General features: G+C 35.0%; 1 protein-coding gene across 5 annotated transcripts in view; it reads right to left on the bottom strand.

The window, feature by feature from the left end:
• The window catches only part of LOC116767932 (uncharacterized), a 38,919-nt gene that overhangs the window by 9,470 nt on the left and 10,344 nt on the right, over positions 1-19,105 (bottom strand). For all 5 annotated transcript variants that reach the window (XM_061523646.1, XM_032658479.2, XM_061523648.1 and 2 more), the window contains 5 exons: positions 7,249-7,428; positions 6,976-7,111; positions 1,064-6,902; positions 588-781; positions 100-238 (listed from right to left, as the gene is read on the bottom strand). In XM_061523646.1, coding sequence (XP_061379630.1) covers positions 100-238; positions 588-781; positions 1,064-6,902; positions 6,976-7,111; positions 7,249-7,428 — 6,488 coding nt within the window. The remainder of the gene's footprint in view (positions 1-99; positions 239-587; positions 782-1,063; positions 6,903-6,975; positions 7,112-7,248; positions 7,429-19,105) is intronic.

Below are 19,105 nucleotides of genomic sequence, written 5' to 3'. Positions count from 1 at the left end.
GTCGTAATTAAAAGTAATAATAGTTGATGAGGTCGGAGGTGTGCTGCCACTGCGCTATGTATAATGTAGCGAGTTGTAGTTAGTTGTGATCAGTAGTACCCGCACGGACAGAGTTGCGGCGAGCACTCGGAGTACACGAGTCTGTTGATGCAGTCTTCGTTGCAGGCGGAGGAGGGCGCGCAGTTACACGCCACGCTCTCACACTCCTCCGCTGATGGCTTCACGTCGTAGTACACGTCTGCGGACACGGTGCAACATGTTATATACGAATAACGCGTTATTACTATCTGAACTACTTTTTTTCTTCCAAAATACGTTTGTCATTGTATTGTTATTTATACTACTACATTCATTCCTTATTTAAATAAACTAATATTTTAAATTTTACTACGCGTTTTTATTATTTTAACTACATACTCCCGACATTTCGGTTACTTTTCGGCAACCGCGATCACGGGCAGACGAGACCAAAATGTCTGTCAGACATAATAAAACACGCGCAGCGATCCGAAAATATTAGTTTTATTTAAATGAATCCTCGCGAAAGTCTCAGATCTCACGATGTATTGTTTGTTATTGTATCTTACTTGTCCGTATCTTCTTATAGTTCCAGGAGGGCACGGGCTGGTTGTAGTGTTGTTCCCACCATATGTCGTAAGGCAATGTGAAATGCTGAAGTCTCTTGCGTACCCACCGCTCGCAGTAGGGCGGCGGCGCGAGCAAACCCGGCGGAAACTCCGTCTGGGTGACCAGATTTTTACCTTTCCCATCCGGTTTTGGACTAAAATTAAATTATTTTATTAATATAAACCAACATTCAAATTCAAATAGCAAAATATAGAATGTAATTTCATGAGACGATTAGGAGTCGAACTTGCAAACTACGGAATATTGTAGGAGCTTTACTATTTAAGTTATCGTGCCTTGACTCGAATCGTGATCTCGTTGAGAAACTTCTAATTTTAATTTTCATCCAAATATTCATCGAACAGACTTTAATATAATTACATAATAATGCGTGTGTACCAACTATGTTTAAGTATATATTGTTTGCGATACTCACTCGTCTTTGTAATAGTCGGAGAACAGTCCGGCCACTAAAAACTTCTTTCTCAGGCGAGGGTTCTTCTTGGAGACGACTGGTTTGTCTCTGACGTCTACTCCGTTGACTGGACTTTCGTCGCGGGATGAAGCGACTCGCTTCTTACAGATGATAGTCTTCGACAGTACGTCGATGCTTTTCTCGAAATCTATTTCTTTTTCGTGAAGCGGCAGGGGTTCGTTTTCGTCGTTGTCGTGAAGTGTGTCCAAGGACGGTTCCCGTGACTTGGAATGAATCCTCCGACTGACCACGGTGTCTAACGAACTCTCTCGTGAGCTGGAATGTATTTCGGTGACTTTCTTGTTGACTTGACACGACCTTGACTTTCTCCTGGTCGCTATGCTCATCGGCTTTGAAGTTTTGTCAACAATTTCCGCGGTCGTTTTCTTAGTCTCAATTCTTTTGGTCTTCATCTTTCCGTCTTCCAGATTATCGAAGCTTCTCGTATGCCTTCGTTCACTCGGATACAGTATGGCCAAGCTTGATTTTGGTCGTAGCCCTACTTTCGGGATCTTCTCTACAATTTTCCTCTTTGAGAATATCTCTTCTATTTCGTGTGAGGGTGACATAGCTCGTGTTTTCCGCTTCAACCTCTCCAAGTTATCCAATCGACTCGTTTGCTTCCCAGCCTTGAGATTTAATAAGCTCAATGGGATACTATCCTCGGGATCGTTGCTTAAAGAGCTGGTTAGAGAGGGAATGCTATCAGTTTCACTGAGCACCTCCCATTTGTTTATGTGATTTTTAATTTCTCTGTCAGGTTTGTTTTGTTTTAGATGTAATGCTGGTGCTCTCAGAATAGAAGATCCTGTCTTCTTGGCAGTAATGTTCTTCGCGATGCTGTGACTTCTACTCTGGTTGTCCGTTGAGATTTCCTTTCCTTGTAGTTTCTCAAGAGCAACTACTGTGAGACGACCTTGTTTGGGAATATCTTCCTTGTTTAAGACAACTTTTAATTCTTGCTTTTTACTATTTGTGCGTTCTAAGAAAGTGCTCGTCGCTTCACCGTCTTTTGGGACTCTTTCAAAGACAGAATGATCGGTATCTTCAGATGTGAAATGACCGTCGGACATGATGTTGGCTGAGAGACTCGGTTCTATCTTCTTCTTCTTTCTTTTAATACTTGGAAAACCGGTACGATTTATGGCTTTACGTCGTCTTGTTCTCTTCTTGGATACTTCTGCAGCTTTAATATTTGAAGTGACGTTTGTTTCTACGGCCTTAGCTGGTAAACCTGATTTCTTATTCAATTCAGCATTCGCTATTAACTTATCAGTTTGCATTTTGGACAATAGTACTTTAGTTGGCAAAACCAATTTACTTTCTCGTATTATACTGTTAGAAGACTTTTTCTTTTTCTTATCATTAGTATCATCGTTGTCTGAAGGTAAATTTCGTTTAGTTTGCCTCAAGTTATGACCACTGCTTGTTTCCTGTATTTTATCGGATAAAACTGATGCAATGGATTCACCTCTTTTGGGTCTAATTATGACATCAGACGTTTCGGAAATTAAAGCCAAAGGGATTTCAGACTCATTGTCTATAGCCAATAAACCGTTTGAATTTTTCTGATCATTCCCTCTAGATTTATTCCTGTTTCTGTTGCTTTCAGCAAGCAGATTAGAAACACAAATTGAAGATTTCGGTATTTGATCTTCTAAATCGATGGAAGGTTCAAAGATTCCTGTGGGCTTGTCGACGCTCACCACGGGAATTATCTCTACAATTGGTTCTATGATTTTAGGTTTCTTAGATTCAATCACCTTCCCTTTAGACACTGGAGATTTTATGACACTGGCTCTTGTATTGTGGGTAATATCCTTTCCCTTATATTTATCATCGTATAATTTATGTAAAGTATCCGAACTGTTCTTTTCTTTTTCAAGAATTCTCGATTCAATAGATTTCCGTATGTTATTATTCAAAAGAGTGTCCAGCACTTTCGTTGCTGCGCTCGGATTGATCTTGGAAACTAGATTACTAGTAAGACCTTCGAGTCTGTTTTTCTTACGGGTCATTATCTCTGATTTTTGGGCTGGAGGAATTGCACTTTTGTATAAAGTACGAGCTGACATGCTCTTAAGTGGATCGACTGATGTATTGTTGTTTGCGTTTTGAACTGCTTCCGTATTAGAATTCAAAACATCACCCTTCTTTGTAGTATCGTTGGAAGAGTTTTGATTAATATCCTTAGAGACTGGTGACGTTATTTTATCCTCCGATAATTTTTTAGACAGGGACTGAACTACTTGGTCCAAACTGTTGTGTGATAAAACCTTTTCGGCTTCTAATCTATGACGCTTTTTCGGTGTGACTATGGGAGCAGAATTTCTTAGTGGGGATGCTTTAGTGTCTGATCTCGGCGATAATGTTTTGTTGTTTTCAGGCTTTAAAAGCTCCGCTTTACCGTCGGATTCTTTGGATTTCGGTAAAGACTTCTCTAAATCATGAACCATTTTATGAACAGCTTTCAGTTTTTCCGAAGTTTCATAAATTTTCTTCGATAATTCAGATTGTTCATCAGTGGGCTTTGATATAGGTAAATCATCATCGGCCCCGCTAACCGTTCCGGACGATTGGTCTTTAACAGGAGTCAAACTATTGTTGACTTCTTTAGAAGGGCACGTGTCCGTGGAAGATTTAGTCGGTTTCGGAAGAGATTCAAGACTTTGAGATTTGGAATCCGTGGGGATATTCTTAGCATCCCTTTTACTCTTTTCAGATGTTGATTTCTGTTTAGAAGTTTCGTCGGACAACTTATCATTTACATCGCCCATACAGTCAGTTTCAGTACATAAGAACTGTTCGGAACCACTTCCAGTCTTCGAGTTTTCATCAAACTCCGCTGTGACCAAACTGAGGCTCAAAGAGTTGCTCGTAGAAGAATTGATGTGGTAATGTCTCTTCTTGAGAGGCAGTTTGTGTTCATTCGTCTCTTTCCCTCCTTTATTTTGTGATTCCGTTAACTGTTTCTTGTGTCTACGCTTTGAAGTAGGCGTTGCTATTTCCTGATTATCCGAGGTCTTTCGTTTTTTCGACGCCCTTTTTATTACTTTAGTCGGCGCAGTCTCCGGCTGGGGCTTATCTTTTTCAACATTTCTTTGCTGTATTTGAGGAGCACTAGCGACGAATTTTGGAGCAATTTGGCAAAGTTTCATAAAATTCTCGATCAGCACATCCATGTTTTGGGTAAATTTTTGATCTACTGAGTCCACCGAGTTTCTACTCTCTCTACACCTCGACACTGATCTCGACCGATGTCTACGTTTACTTCTGTGCCTGTGATGTTTACTTTCAGTCTTAATTGTTATTCGAGATGGCCTTTCTGTAGGCTTCAAATTAATTTTTGGAGGTGCGAGTACAACGGTTCTTCTTGGTTTTTTTGTATGGAACGTCGGTTTTATATGAGGCCTTTTAAAATTCAAAAAAACATTTCTTGATAATGACTTATTCGGTACATAGATATTTTTAGCCTTTTCAAATATACTGGGTAACGGTTTCAGGGTCTCCTTCTTTCGTATCGGTGAATCCTTTTTAGAAATTTTTCTGCCTTTAGGTGATAGCGTTCTAGTAAAATGTTTGGAGATTTCTTCCTTTTTAGATTTAAGAGTGGAACAAATTGGAGAGACGCCGAATTTATGAGTGAAAGATGGTTTTAATGAGGGCAAGATATTAGCACAATTACCACTTTTAACGGGCGACTTAAGTAGTGTGTTGTTATTATTATGACTCACTTTGAAGATATTATAAGTGGTAACCGGCCTTTGCAATCCGCTGAATACCGGACCGGGGGCAAACGGGTCAGCGGAGTTCGGTCTCAATATATGTTTTTGGTTTGATTTAGAGAAGGCGTAGTTATATTTCGATGGTAGCGGATATTTAGTACAGACGCTTACGTATTTTGGACTAGCATTTGGTTTCCTTAAATAAGGTTCGCATTCCGAATCACTGGAACTGTGTCCCAAGTTTAAGCTACTGAATGTTTTATTAGACAGTAGCACTATTTCTTGGTCCGATACGAAATGCTTTTGATTTTTGTAATAAGACCTATTTCTGACGGACCTCGTTTTCTTCAACTTCCTCGTTCGCCGCCGCATACTTCTTATGCTGTAATCTGTTTTATATCCAGATTTATCGCTCTTGTAACCTGACTTATGATCGCTCTTGTAGCCGGAGCGATAGCAATCAGTTTTATAACCTGATCTACAGCCATAGTCGCTTTTATAACCCGACTCTATTAACCTACTGCAACTTTTATAGGGTTTGAATTCATAATCGCTTTTGTAGCCCGATAAAATGTCTTTATATTTCGGGTTTAGATCTATTTGTTTCCACGTCGGGTCCAGAGGATCGTCAGCGGCGGCTTCGTTCTCACTCTGATGATCTCTCCATGAATTGTTGGTTTTGCTAGTTTTATTGCTCTTGGACACATTAGCTAGTTTGCTGTTCACCTCTTTCCTCTTAGCGTAAACACCGGACAGAACGGATTTGTTGCACGATAGTGAATCGTTATCGCTGTCCGCGGAGTCGTATTGATTTTTATCTCGTAAAGTTTTTGGCGTAGCTTTAGCATTTTTTGTTTTGTTCTGCGGTTTACGACCGACCTTCTTTCTGGGTGGATATAAAACTCTATCTGTGGCATACAGCATTCTGTCTAATGCCGCTATGTCTAATTTTTGGTCATTCTTTTTCGTTTTATCTAATTTATTTTGCTCTTGTTTGAGCGGTATAGGTGAAGGTGCCTCGGTTTTGATTTGTTTGATGTCATTTTCTAATCTTTTCTTATGGAAATCACAATCGCTCGAATCTGATCTGTGTCCCCTACTTCTGGTTTTAGACTTTGAGCGTACACTTTTTCTCTCCACCTTAGTGTTTTCTTTCTGGACTGATTTCCTGTTGTGCCTACCTTGGGTTTCTTCGTTATGCCTTCTCAATGGTGAATGTGTTGGAGAATTGTGATTTGATAAAATTCCAGAATCGGGCGAAACGTTCGGAGGATCATTGTTGTTATCGAAGTCATTTATAACATTAACTCTAGATTTAGTATTCTTATGAGATTCAACACATTTATTATCGTATTCGTCTATTTTCCTAACTTTGCGAGGTCGACCTCTCTTCCTTCTAGATTCGACAATAATGTTCTTAACATCATCCAGAGATTCTACAGAAATTGTACTGATTGTATCTAGCTTTTGAGCGTCTATTTGACTAACTGATCCGGATTCATTAGTTACAGTGATAGGCGAACTCTTTAGAAGATCACTCGCACTGCCTATTTCTGATCCACCTGAAGCTATGTCCAAGTTCATAAAGTCGTTGTTATCGACACAGTCTTCCAAACTAGGCGGATTTGTTATCGATAGACCGACAGCCTCCGTGACTGATGAAATTTCCTCTAGATCTTTATTTATTTGAGATAATTCTTCTGTCTGTTGCGGACTCAAATGTTGGTTATTTAAATAGTTGGACGAGATCGCGGGTATTTCTGGTAGACTATTGATTTGTCCTAGGACACAATCGCTGATGGCTCCGACCCCATCTATTGAGTTCGTTGACAGTGCACAGCTCAACGACGAAGATCCAGCAGAGTTCATAGATGGAAGCGGCGCTGTGCTGCTCAGTAGTTGAGTTTGTGCTACAAACTGTTGCAATAAACTAGAAGCGTAATGCGACGTATTTTGATGCACTGTATCGGAATTGGAGCACTCATTCTCCGAGCCTGATGAGTCCGCCGTCGCTCTCTGTATAGCCGCTGTTACTAGCTGTGGTGTTAGTTCCATCTCACTACTTGAACCATCGCCTATAAAAATATTTATATTTAAGGGACTGTTTAATTTAATTATGCTTATTTCTATTTAAAACGGCTCTCTTACCATTGTCGGCTATGGATTTGTCGTCGTTTTCCGGCGATGCATTGTGAACTGAAAAGGTCGTGAAATTGGGCTGTTGCGTCGGCGCGCTCGAAGTTTGTTCTGGAAATAGTTCAGCGAGGTCTGCATCGTCGATGACCTGTTGAATATATTTTAGTCTAGCGTCATGGCTCGATATCGTTTGTTTTACAAAAATAAAACTAACATTTTCCAATAAAGGAGAATTCACATGATGTTTTTCAGTACATCCAAATATTTATATAATATTTTCTTCACCTGCAACTGACACGCCGCTGCCAGGGCTGCACTGGAGTCATCTGGCGAGGCGTGAACACCCGCAGCGTCCGCTGTGTCCGAGTCTGACGAGGATGACGATGACGAAGAAGACGATGACGATGACGTGGAAGAAGATGTACTGCTGCCGCACGCACCGCCCTCCGCAGCCGAAGACGCGAACTGTTCAGTGTTATTATTATATTAATTATGACGTAATACGTCTTAATACGTATACACAGTCATATAAGTATATATCTTAATGTAATTAAAGATTTAACCTAAACATATTAACTTCGTATTTGATTTAATGCAACTTTTTACTGTTCATGAACTGATAAACGCAGAAATTAAATCTTTATACCCGTTAATGTTTTGCGAGCGTATTAAGATAAGGTTTATAAATTAAAAACTAATGTCATAACATATTTCAGACGAAGTATTTGAGTATTCGAATACATACAAATTATTTATATTAAATATTTGCTCGAAATCAACCTATATGAAGATGATATAATATTTACTGTGTGATATTTTACTGTCTTCATTTCTGAGAATGTTATTTGTAACACAAAATTTTAACAGATAAACTGTAAAATTATTTAATACGTGAGAGGATAATGTAATGTTATATTATTACAAGGAATGATTTATCTTGAATGACAGCTAAAAAGCTATGTCTATTAAGAAATATAAATTTTAAGATATAGCAACTATGATAAATATAATTTATCATTTCATAACGGTTAGTTTATAAGCTGACAATTACGCCGACGGTCGATATTCGCTTAATTATTTATAGTATTTATTTTAATGATTCTTTCGTGCTTGTCATATGTATTATTTCATTATGAAACATAAAAAAGCATTAATTACTCCTTGTAATTGAACGTAAGCCTTCAATAACATATGTAAGTGACACGGGGTCAACAAATGAGCGGTAAATATATATATATATATATATATATATATATATATGACGATAGACAAGCGTACATAATTAAGTGTAAATAAGGTTGATTGGATAATAAATTAAAAGCAATTGCGGTTCTTAACAATAATCGTGAAGAGAGAGGTGGCATTACGCCGGCATGATTGATTTAGTGTAACTCTTGCAGACAGTTTCGCAAGCTGGTATCTCGGCTCGCAATACACCTTCATACTGAATACAGAGCATACGATCACCGCCACATTAACTTTAACGACCGACTGTATGTTTCCTGTACCGGTTTCAGTTTTATTTACATTACTAGTCCATCCCGTGACTAAACGCACTATTTATAATAGAGTATTTGCTTACGTATATTAGTCAAATATTATATATTGTTTTGCTTATACCAACATGTACATAGGTCGTTAATACATTATTTTATCTAATATATTATAATTTTATTGACATGTCTATAAAAGTCTGGTGACTCTACGCTGAGTGCATTTAGATGTAAGAATGATTTGGTAAAATATATTACGATGTTTAATTATTTCTAAAAACAGGAAAAATAAAGCCACTATTAAAGCAAACGGCTATTTAAAAAGAGAAAGCTCAAATGAATTGTATTAATTGTATTGTAAGGTGTTGTACTTTATGTGAACACTAATCAATATAGCGGAAGGGCGAGCAACCCTCGAGGTGCAAAGGGTCGGGTGAAGCGTGCCCGGCGTTATCACAGCTCGCATATCAAACACCCGACAACCACACCGGGGGTTGTTCAAAAACACTACTTTTTTTAAAACAACACGCATTTTTTAAATCATTACATTTATTTTTTTTATACGTAGAATACATTTTAGCATGCTAACGGAATATGATTCACTTTTAACGAATTAGCGTCTACTTGTGGTTTTTTTTTAATAACAGAGAGAAATTATATAGAAAAAAATCCGTTGAATGGAAATTTTTAAAAAGGTTTTTTAACATTACAAAAATTAAAGACAAGAATAGAATATAATCTTAAATCTTGAGGTCACAAAAGATCCAAGATCCAAATGCAGATACAATCGAAATCATTACACAGACAAATGTTACATGTCTTCTATGAAATGTTTGTATCAACAATGGAGTAACGGTGTCTAAACTCTATACACAACAAGAGATGTCGACGCTTACACAGCCTCGTGATCTATTGAGATATCTGACAGCAAGTCAAACAAACGCTTTACAATACAGACAATCATTAAAATACTATTTGGAAACACACAAAAAAAATACATCTAGGAGATTCAGTCTTGTTCTAACTAGTACCTACTGCGTGAATATAAAAATATACAGATTATATAATTATCCCAAACTGATTTTATTTTCGTTAAAAACGTCAACATTAAATTGGTTATATTAAATACGAGTCATACGAAATATACCGTGTCAAAAACTATGTCAAAAATATGAGACAAAAATAGCTTTTACGATACTCTTATGAATGAAGACGGTCTTCTGAAATATATTGAGTGAATATTATCAAAAGAAACAATTATGTATATTCCGTTTATACTTTATGATAATAATAATAATAACTTTATCTTAAGAGTACAAAACACCACAGACTCATGTTAACAATCCGATATAATAAAACAAAGTCAAATAAACTTTGTGCCGATTGTAGAGGTCATCGACCCCGAGCCAAATGTCGAGAACAATAATGGTAATAGAACATTCAAAATGATCGCAGAGTCAGATCTTAAATCATAGCGAGTCGAATAGAAAACAGCGTTCCGTCCGAGACGAGTATTACTCATGGTTTTAAGATGTACGGAAAACTGCAACGCATATTATTACAATACTTTATACACTATATTTATAATTTACTTACTTTTCACAAAAAAGGCTACATTAAATTTAATGAAATAAGACAAATTTGAGTGAAACACATTTTACATACAGCCCGTCTAATCGAAAATATTTTTATTTTATTCGATTCATTTTGTATTTTAATATAACTCGCGTGTCCGTGAACTTGACTTAATGACAATCTCGAGACACGAAGATCAAATAGTTGGTAAGGGCGAGTGAAAGGCCGTACTCAGTTAAGGCACGCCAGCGATCAAATCTCTAGTGCTAATGATATTCGCAAACAATACGTATGACTATCCGCCTGTGAAATGTGCTCCTTTGTTTTACCATTAAAGTTTTTAAGATTTTACATGATTTTAATTATATTATTTTGCAATGTATACATATGTAAGTTCATTGAATTGTTACAAACGTCAGTGGTTCTGATGTTGTGGTATATAGTATGACCAATCACGACATATAAGCTTGGAATCAAAGAGATCAATCTTCGTAGCCGTGGACAAATAATTTTCTCTCTTAAAAACAACAGCGGAGAGCTGTCTATCGTGTCGAAGTGTGTGGACTTGAGATATTTCTTCGAATGTATATAGTATAACGAGGCCGTAGACTCACGTAATTGGTAACGATTATTAACTGAATTTATATACTATAAGCTGACAGATCGTGCAACATATTAAATTTAAGTCGATGTTGAATTACGAACGAGACTTATTTACACAATCATTCTTATAATTTTGCACAGATAATTATTAGGCTGGCTGATATTATAGCTTTATAATATTTAGTAGTTTCTTAATTGTGCTGGATATTGTTGGGCGTCGATTATTGAAAAGTAACTATTCAGAACACCAACAATAATTACATTAATGAGTTAAAGTTATTTTATTATAAATAATCAAATTAAAATATTAAAAGAAAATATAGAGAATGAAAAATTTATCGACGCGATTCAATAAGGAACTATAGCTCAGTTGACAAAGCGAGTGCACTTATATACCAGAAGTCTCACGTTCGATCCCAGTCTATATCTACAAATTTGTATTCAATGAATCTATTTGAATTTTTATTCTTACACATATATTAAAATTCGGTTGTCTACTTGAGATTCGGTATAGTGTGTACAAGATTACCTTATCTTATCGCAAGGTTCATAATCACCGGTATACTTATTCGGCCGGCACGCATCGAACCAGCTATCGCGAGCTACTAATAGACGATTATTTTCATTTTTAACTTTATTTTTTTTTATCATATGCAACTGTAACCTACCCATCCATACAATAGGGCTGTACTGAGGAATGCTTCGTCAATAAATTAAAATCCATGTAAAATAATTAATTTATTTATAATCTCAGATAGTCTTAAAAGTTTTATATTTTTTTTGTGTCTCAATCGATAAGTCATACAGATGTTGGTTTGACGTAAATCTTTCGGGGTTGTCGCTAGCATCTTAATCAGGTTATGGTGAGCTTCTTAATAGTATGGATGTTGTTATTGTTAATTGACAGCCCTGTAAAGGCTGCTACCCGGTGTCGGTTGATTGTACTCATCAAGGCTCTCTGAACTCAAGGACGTTGCCAGCTAGACGACCGCTGTCGAACGTCTTATTATTTCTCCACAGACACATCTCGCAATTTTTTTTTTATAACGATTCATTTATATTCATGATACATATGGCTTGTTAATACAAATAAATTGCTTAGCTTCGTCCGACAACGCCATATACAATTCTGTTATACTTTGTTAAAACTGATATCAATTTATAGAATTTTAACAAATAGACAATTAATTGAATCGAAATAAGAAACCTTCTAGATTGAGAATAATTAACGCAAAAACAACTGGTTAATGTAAAAAAAATGTTATCGGTAATATCAACATTAACGGAGACCAAACTCAAGGTTCAGTAGTGCTAGAGATGTCCTGCGAATGTTAGATTACATATCGATAGTTTATAACAATCAAAGCCATCACTGCTACATTTGTTTCAGTTATTTTTTTTTGTATCAGACGTACTAACAAAAAGTATTTAGTAAGTTCATTGAACTACTGAGTCGAATATGCGAACTTGGTCTATGATATTTTTTGTGACGTACGACTGGATCGATCGTGCAGATGTTGAACAATTTTTATTTTTACTAACAACATCTCGAACACTACTTTGTTAAGGATTAGGTACATTAAAGAATAAATTTCGAGTTTAACCGTAACAAACATACATACATATAAAATATTAAGACATGTAAAGTATTTAAAGAGCATACGATTATATCACACGGGTACAATACATTCATATCCGACATGCGATCCGAACATTCAAGATTCAAGGGCATATGCAAATATATATGTATCAGAACTGAGCGATTTGTGACCGAAAAAATAAATTAAATAAATTTAAGACAAAGAAGGATAAAACTACTACGAGTCAAAGTCGAGATGATTGTAACTATATATATGGTTGTTTTAAAACAATAATAATATTATTATTTCCCGGCCATATTATATTCAAATATTCAAAGTACTCGTGACTTACATTACTTACATTTATTGTGTATGTTAACGTTCATAGTATAATATAATGGATCAATACACACCTCCATATAACAATAGACTTAACCGCAACTTTAATCAAATCAGAAAAGCGTGTATAAACCACATATTATTATAAAATAAAAAATATGCCTAGTCTAAACACGTCTTAATAATTACAAAATTTGAATCGTTAATTATATAAAAAAAATATGTTAATTTTGATATAAATAAACAGTGAATAGTTCGCGAATAAAATAAAACTGTGATATCAAAATATATATGTTTAGCTATGATCATGTTAAAAAAATAATAATATTGAGATCAAATCTATTAGTTTTCTAAGCACTATATTGCTGGCTGATGCCTGTGTTCAAAATATTATTAAAAAAAAAACTGACGTCACCATCAATACTCCGCACACGTGCTGTCTGATGGACGTTATTGCCATATTCAAATTTAATTGTTCACGTACAGATAATATAAATGTTTTGGTACGTATAAGTGAATTTATTGATCTTATAAAACTTTTTCTTCATTAACGTAACACAAGTGACATAATTCCTTGTCTCCTAATAAAAACAAAGCTGTTCTAGTATCACGTGATTATAAATAGAAATGTGTAGTAAAAAAAATGGAAACGATTATAAGAGATATTCTTTCCATCCAACTAAAAATTTATAAAAATAAGTTAATCACTAGCTGGAACCCGCGACGTCGACCGCGTTATTTGATACATTAATAAAGTTTTAAACAAGAACAACGTCTGTAATAAGTCAATGTTTCTTAAAACTCAAATAAATTAGAAATCAAGATTTCACGAATGTTTTTTTTATTTTCAAAAATAGAAAAATTATTAAGAAGGATACTTATAAAATTTCATGATGCATCTGGATAAATGAATTCAGCATCCAGGGCAGTACGGGGGCAATGCAGAAGTAGTTAGGAGTATAAAGACAACAAACAAGACAAACAGACACTTTCATCTGGACTACCAGTGATCACGATTAGTAGTGTCCAAACTTCGGGTCATGATATCAGCAAAAAGAATTAAATGCAGTAAAATCCAGAAAAAAAAAACATAGTTCTAATTAAAATCTTATGCATTACAACTTATAAAAAGTTTCTGAAATCAGTTTTATTATTTATACATAAAAACTCCTTGCAGATCGAATGCTGTGACTCGTGAGACATGATCTGGGCGTGAGCTAATAGGTCTTTAAGTGGACTGTACAGAATCAACTGATATTAACTGAACTGTTGATTCAATTAAACCGAGAAATAAATGACAACATATTAAAACGCATCCGACACACACACTACATACAATAAAACAACGATCTGACAACATTTTAATAATGTCCATAGTGCATTTGGTTTTTTAATCAAAATTATATCAAACACTTAAATCAACCTCAATTCCTTTACGGAAAGAATATTATTTTTCTTATACGGCTTATATAAACAATATCACAGGATAATCGAAATGTTTCAGACGTTTCGAGTTACAGGTAACAACTATCTTTGAGAATACTTATTATTTTAGAATTAACAGGTTACTTAGTTTGAATGCAAATAAACAAAAATACAGTATCCATTTATTAAATATTAAAAATAATAATATAATCAATTGACAGTATCTTTAAAATAATTGATATGACCGTCACATTGTTGATACAAGTGTTATATGAGATGACGATGTAACAATAAGCTTACAACAAGTCGGCATCGACACACTGCGCACGGAGCGTTACCAGTTTTCCATTCATAAATCTTCGCACATACTATCAATTTAGGTTTATGATCGATAAAACGGAAAAGCACCGTATTCAGTTCGAACATGAAAACTTGTTGTAAGGACACATATAACAAAAATAAGAAAACACGAGTAATGTGTTTAAGCCATAACGATTGGGCCGCGTTGAGGTCAGGCAAAGCCTTATACATTAAGTAATCAGTCAAGTTTAGACAAAAGAAAAATCTTTAATATGAAAAAAAAAATATCACCTTTTCATATTTATAACAAGTAGCACAATATTTTTTTTAAAAAGGAATTATAGTAGGTGATTCACAATTCTAATATCGGTAGTGAGCCCGTCCAGCTAAGTCAACATAACTACAAAACTAACAGAAAAAAAATATCAAATATATTCCAACAAAAAACAATTTCCGATCAATAATATTGATTAATTTAAAAGTCAACTTATTTCAAACAATAAAAATATTCAGTGCAAACTAAATCGTCATATAAATAGACGCGACCGTAAATAAACCAAGAGAATTCAAGGTGACATACAACTTTTTGTTTTGGGATGAATTATTTCTTTACGGAAAACGTCATCAGTAGGTACTTAATATAAGAGATAGAAATAAATTACAACTGGTTCAGATTATACGTGGCATTATAAGAGATACCGAACATTTGTACAAAGAAACGGATACGTCTAAACATACAATATATATATTTATTCATCAACACAAAATAATGACAATAAAATTGCACACGAACATTCAAAATAACAGAACCGTTTAAGTATTCGGTAAATGTTTTAGAAATTGCATGTTTATGTGTTGCGAAATACTGACAGTGTGATGTGTGGAACCTTTATCTGGCCTGTGGATTGACTGCTCGAGAATATACAAATTTGAGTTTTAATATAAAGTATATAAGTGCATACGTGTGTATTAATTTAATCGCAAACAAATGAAAGATAAAACAAAACAATTGATACAGCATTACTGGTTAAATAAAACTGTATGATTAGCACAAGTTCGTCACACAGCACACTACACACGAAGCGTTTACTGTTACTCATTCAATATAACTTTAATACATGTGACAAGATTTATGAATGAAATGCTGCTAACGCGACGCAAACTTCTGGTAAGATTATAGATTGACTGTCTACATATCGTTAGTTGATTGAATAGGTTTTTAGATTCTTCATATTAGTATATATTAATTAGAAGATTATCAAGTTTATTTAAATGTATACGTTGTGGTGGAGATAGCGTGCATTTATTACAGTAGACGTGGTAGCGTGAAGACGGCTGAGGGTTCTCGTCACAGCCGAGAGGGCACGGATGCACTCCGCCCTATCATAACTCCAATTAACCTATTGAACTAGAGGACTCTGTTCGATAAAACACCTCGCTAACATTATCGTTCACGCTTCTTTACAATTGTAAACAAAAAAAATTTAAAACTGCTGATTTAAATAAAAACTATTGTTATTTTTTCTTAAGAAATTAAATATATCGTACATTTGTGTGTATGTATATATAGATATACCTATTTCAAGCCGCTGTATATTATATATATAATGATATTTGTGTAATTTGTCAACGTTTTCAACAACATTGTATGTGACTCCGAGACTTGTAGGGTGCCCGTGACTCAGATTCGGCGCCCGCTACACCGATCACAATCATTAGATCCTGACCGAGTTAATTAAGGCATACATTAGGGAGCCGACTTATACGGAAAACATAATTCAATACCAACAACACCCACGCTACAATGATTTGACTGTTTCTACCACTTTTAACGTAACAATTTATTTATATGTATATAAATATATATGTATATTATTATTTTTTAATCATAATACATAATGCATTATGATAAAATATATTAGAGTCATTCTATTTTTGTAACGTTACACACAATAGCAACGTCAAATGTACAGCGATAAGCAACAATTATATGAAAGCAGGCACAGAACTGGTTACTTACGATAAACAGCTCGTATAAAGCTATTGAGCTCTTAACGATATAGAGAACATATTTCATATACACGAAACATCGTTAATAACGTAAACTATATAAAGGGAGTGATCCCATACTAAGTTATAACAGTCGATGACAAGATAGCAGACAATTTCCTTATCCGTTACGCGATGTAATCTAAAGAACCCCGTCTGATTTAAATAAACTGACGTCTGATAATTCAAACTCTTATACAGAAGAAATTATAATCACATTTATATTACATGAGTATGTGAGTGTTCCAACCAGTTACAAAAAATATATTGTAGTAATACTTATAAATCTATATCGGTAAAGCCAGCGATACAGCCATTAATATCCTCTGGTAACATTAACTTTGGAATTCTCTAGAAATTTCCCCCGGGTTGCCGCGAGGTTCAAGTCGTGACTGTGAGTCGCGTTCGGTGCAATTTGCTTACCCATACAGCGACGGTCTAATCATGTGTAAAATATTACAGCAACCAGAACAACCCGTCACCAGGACACGGTGTAGGGAACAGTGTCAGAACTAACAGAGTATCTACATCACGAGATTAATACGACGTGATACAAGTACGGCACGATCGCCATTATATCTGTTAACAAAACGTATGTACTACAAAGCTCTGATAGACGCTTGCTATTACAGTTGAAACATACAGCTCGTTATATTAAATAAATCAAGTTATATACAAAAAAAAATCTATATAAATAAGCGTCTCTGATCACATGGATAGATTGGAACGCTTGACCTCAACGCTAGTTACTAGACGGGTGTAGCGAGACGCGAGCTGAGCTCCTATTAGAACAATAGTAGCGGCCAGAAGCATGTGCTCATAAAGTTGCACCTACAATCTGCTAGAGTCGTTTGAATACCTGACCTGCCACAACACACACAGTTAGAACACGACACCGCCATTAGAAAACATTCCAAATAATACTCACGACATATTATATGATTGTGTATTTAAAAAAAGACATTAATATGTAGTAAAACATTTAAATTCAGAATATAAAATGCAAAGACTAAAACTGACAATAATTTTATAAGAGACGAATGTTGTACAATAATAATTATTAAATCAAAGAAATAATAAAAAAACAAAGAGTGTAAATGCAATTCAAGAATAAAAGTAAAAAAAAGGCTAAATAATAATAGAAAAACATAATAAATAAATTATAAATACAAAAATCCACCTGGCGTAATGCGCATGCGCATACCGAAAGTCTGAATAAAAGAGTAGAGCAATAGAATGCTCTTCCTGATGTTACGATGCTTTGTACATCATGGGGAGAGGGTAGTGCATTCCCACGCACCAGGATACGTCTGTTCCGATCACCGGGCCCGCTAATTGAGGAGATTCTTCCAAGGACGTCTCATATACATCAACGATAAATAAATCATTCGCTCTCCAAATACGACCGAATTTACAACCTGGTTTGTTTTTAAGTATATTTTTTATTTATTGCAACCATATTAAAAGATACAGCATTATTCAAGTACATTATAACAATGTAGTTACGCGCAGGAATGTCGATTAAAAAAAATAATAACAGCACATATTATACTCATTTAATGCATCAATTCATTATTCTTACGTTTTATACAAAAAATTCAAATTGATTACAATTCAATATGTAAATAGTGTTTTTGTTATATCAACGTACGTAATATATATGCATTAGAATCTTCTAGAAATAATTCTTTATAAATACATATTTGACTATGCAAATCATTCAAACTCAAAACTCCATTTAAAAGGGGTGTAATGTTGAAGATTAGTCTTTACATTTGGTATCTAAAAAAAAGTGTCTTAATTATGTATCATAAATGCATATAAAAGTATCATTATTCTTTAGCGTCTTCATGAAATGCTACAATTATTCTTATAAACGAGTTGCACCTTGTTTTCCACTAAATCCATTAAGCCGTTAATGGCACTGTAAGTACACCGAACTAATTCGCATATTTTTGTTAACTACATCGCTAATGACTTACAAAAAAATATATGCACCATATACATTTTATTAAAGCTATCGATGCGATAATTACAATGAAAATCGAAACGGGAGGCAGCTGCCGTACCTATAAATATATATACGATTCATTGTTACGATCGCTATAAAACATTATATAAAGTATAAGAACCATAAAACGTACGGCGTAGTATATCAGTGCCATTGAAACGGTCCAAGGTGACCGATCGACCGTAAAAAGTACAAAATGATCCTTTTAATTAATACGCTTCCTTGTTAGTGTGAAGCTATTTGCGAAAGTTAAACGATGAAACCGCAGAATAATAAAATAAGAGCCGTCCGTGAAGTAAATAGTGGTCAATTACGATGGAGGCGGTGGCAGAGCTGGCTCTGCGGCGGGCGAGGGAACAATCGGAGCGGTGAGATGCTCGAGATACTGAGACGTAATAACTTTAATGCCGAGATAAGGCCAATACACCAATACACACCATCTTCAACAATATTAAAAATGACCCACACTGTGCGTGTACTTCATATATTCACTTACTGAAGTGCATTAAAGCTAGATTCAGTTTTTTTTGATATATATATATAATATTTTCATAGCATTAATATGATAATTGATAGATATTGTCCTGAAAGCCGTATAGGTGACGACGGTTTCCTACCACCTTATTTCGTTAGCTAGCACAGGGACCAGTTTACGCCGACAGGCATGTAAACGATTTATCCCAGGCCTTGTTTTGCATTACCCGATTGAGAAACAGGGCTGAATTATATGAACCATATATATCACATAAATAACACGAATCATATAA

The sequence above is a fragment of the Danaus plexippus genome, chromosome 19, assembly GCF_018135715.1.
Source record: "Danaus plexippus chromosome 19, MEX_DaPlex, whole genome shotgun sequence".
Taxonomy (NCBI): domain Eukaryota; kingdom Metazoa; phylum Arthropoda; class Insecta; order Lepidoptera; family Nymphalidae; genus Danaus; species Danaus plexippus.
This window is presented reverse-complemented; position numbering and strand designations above follow the sequence as displayed.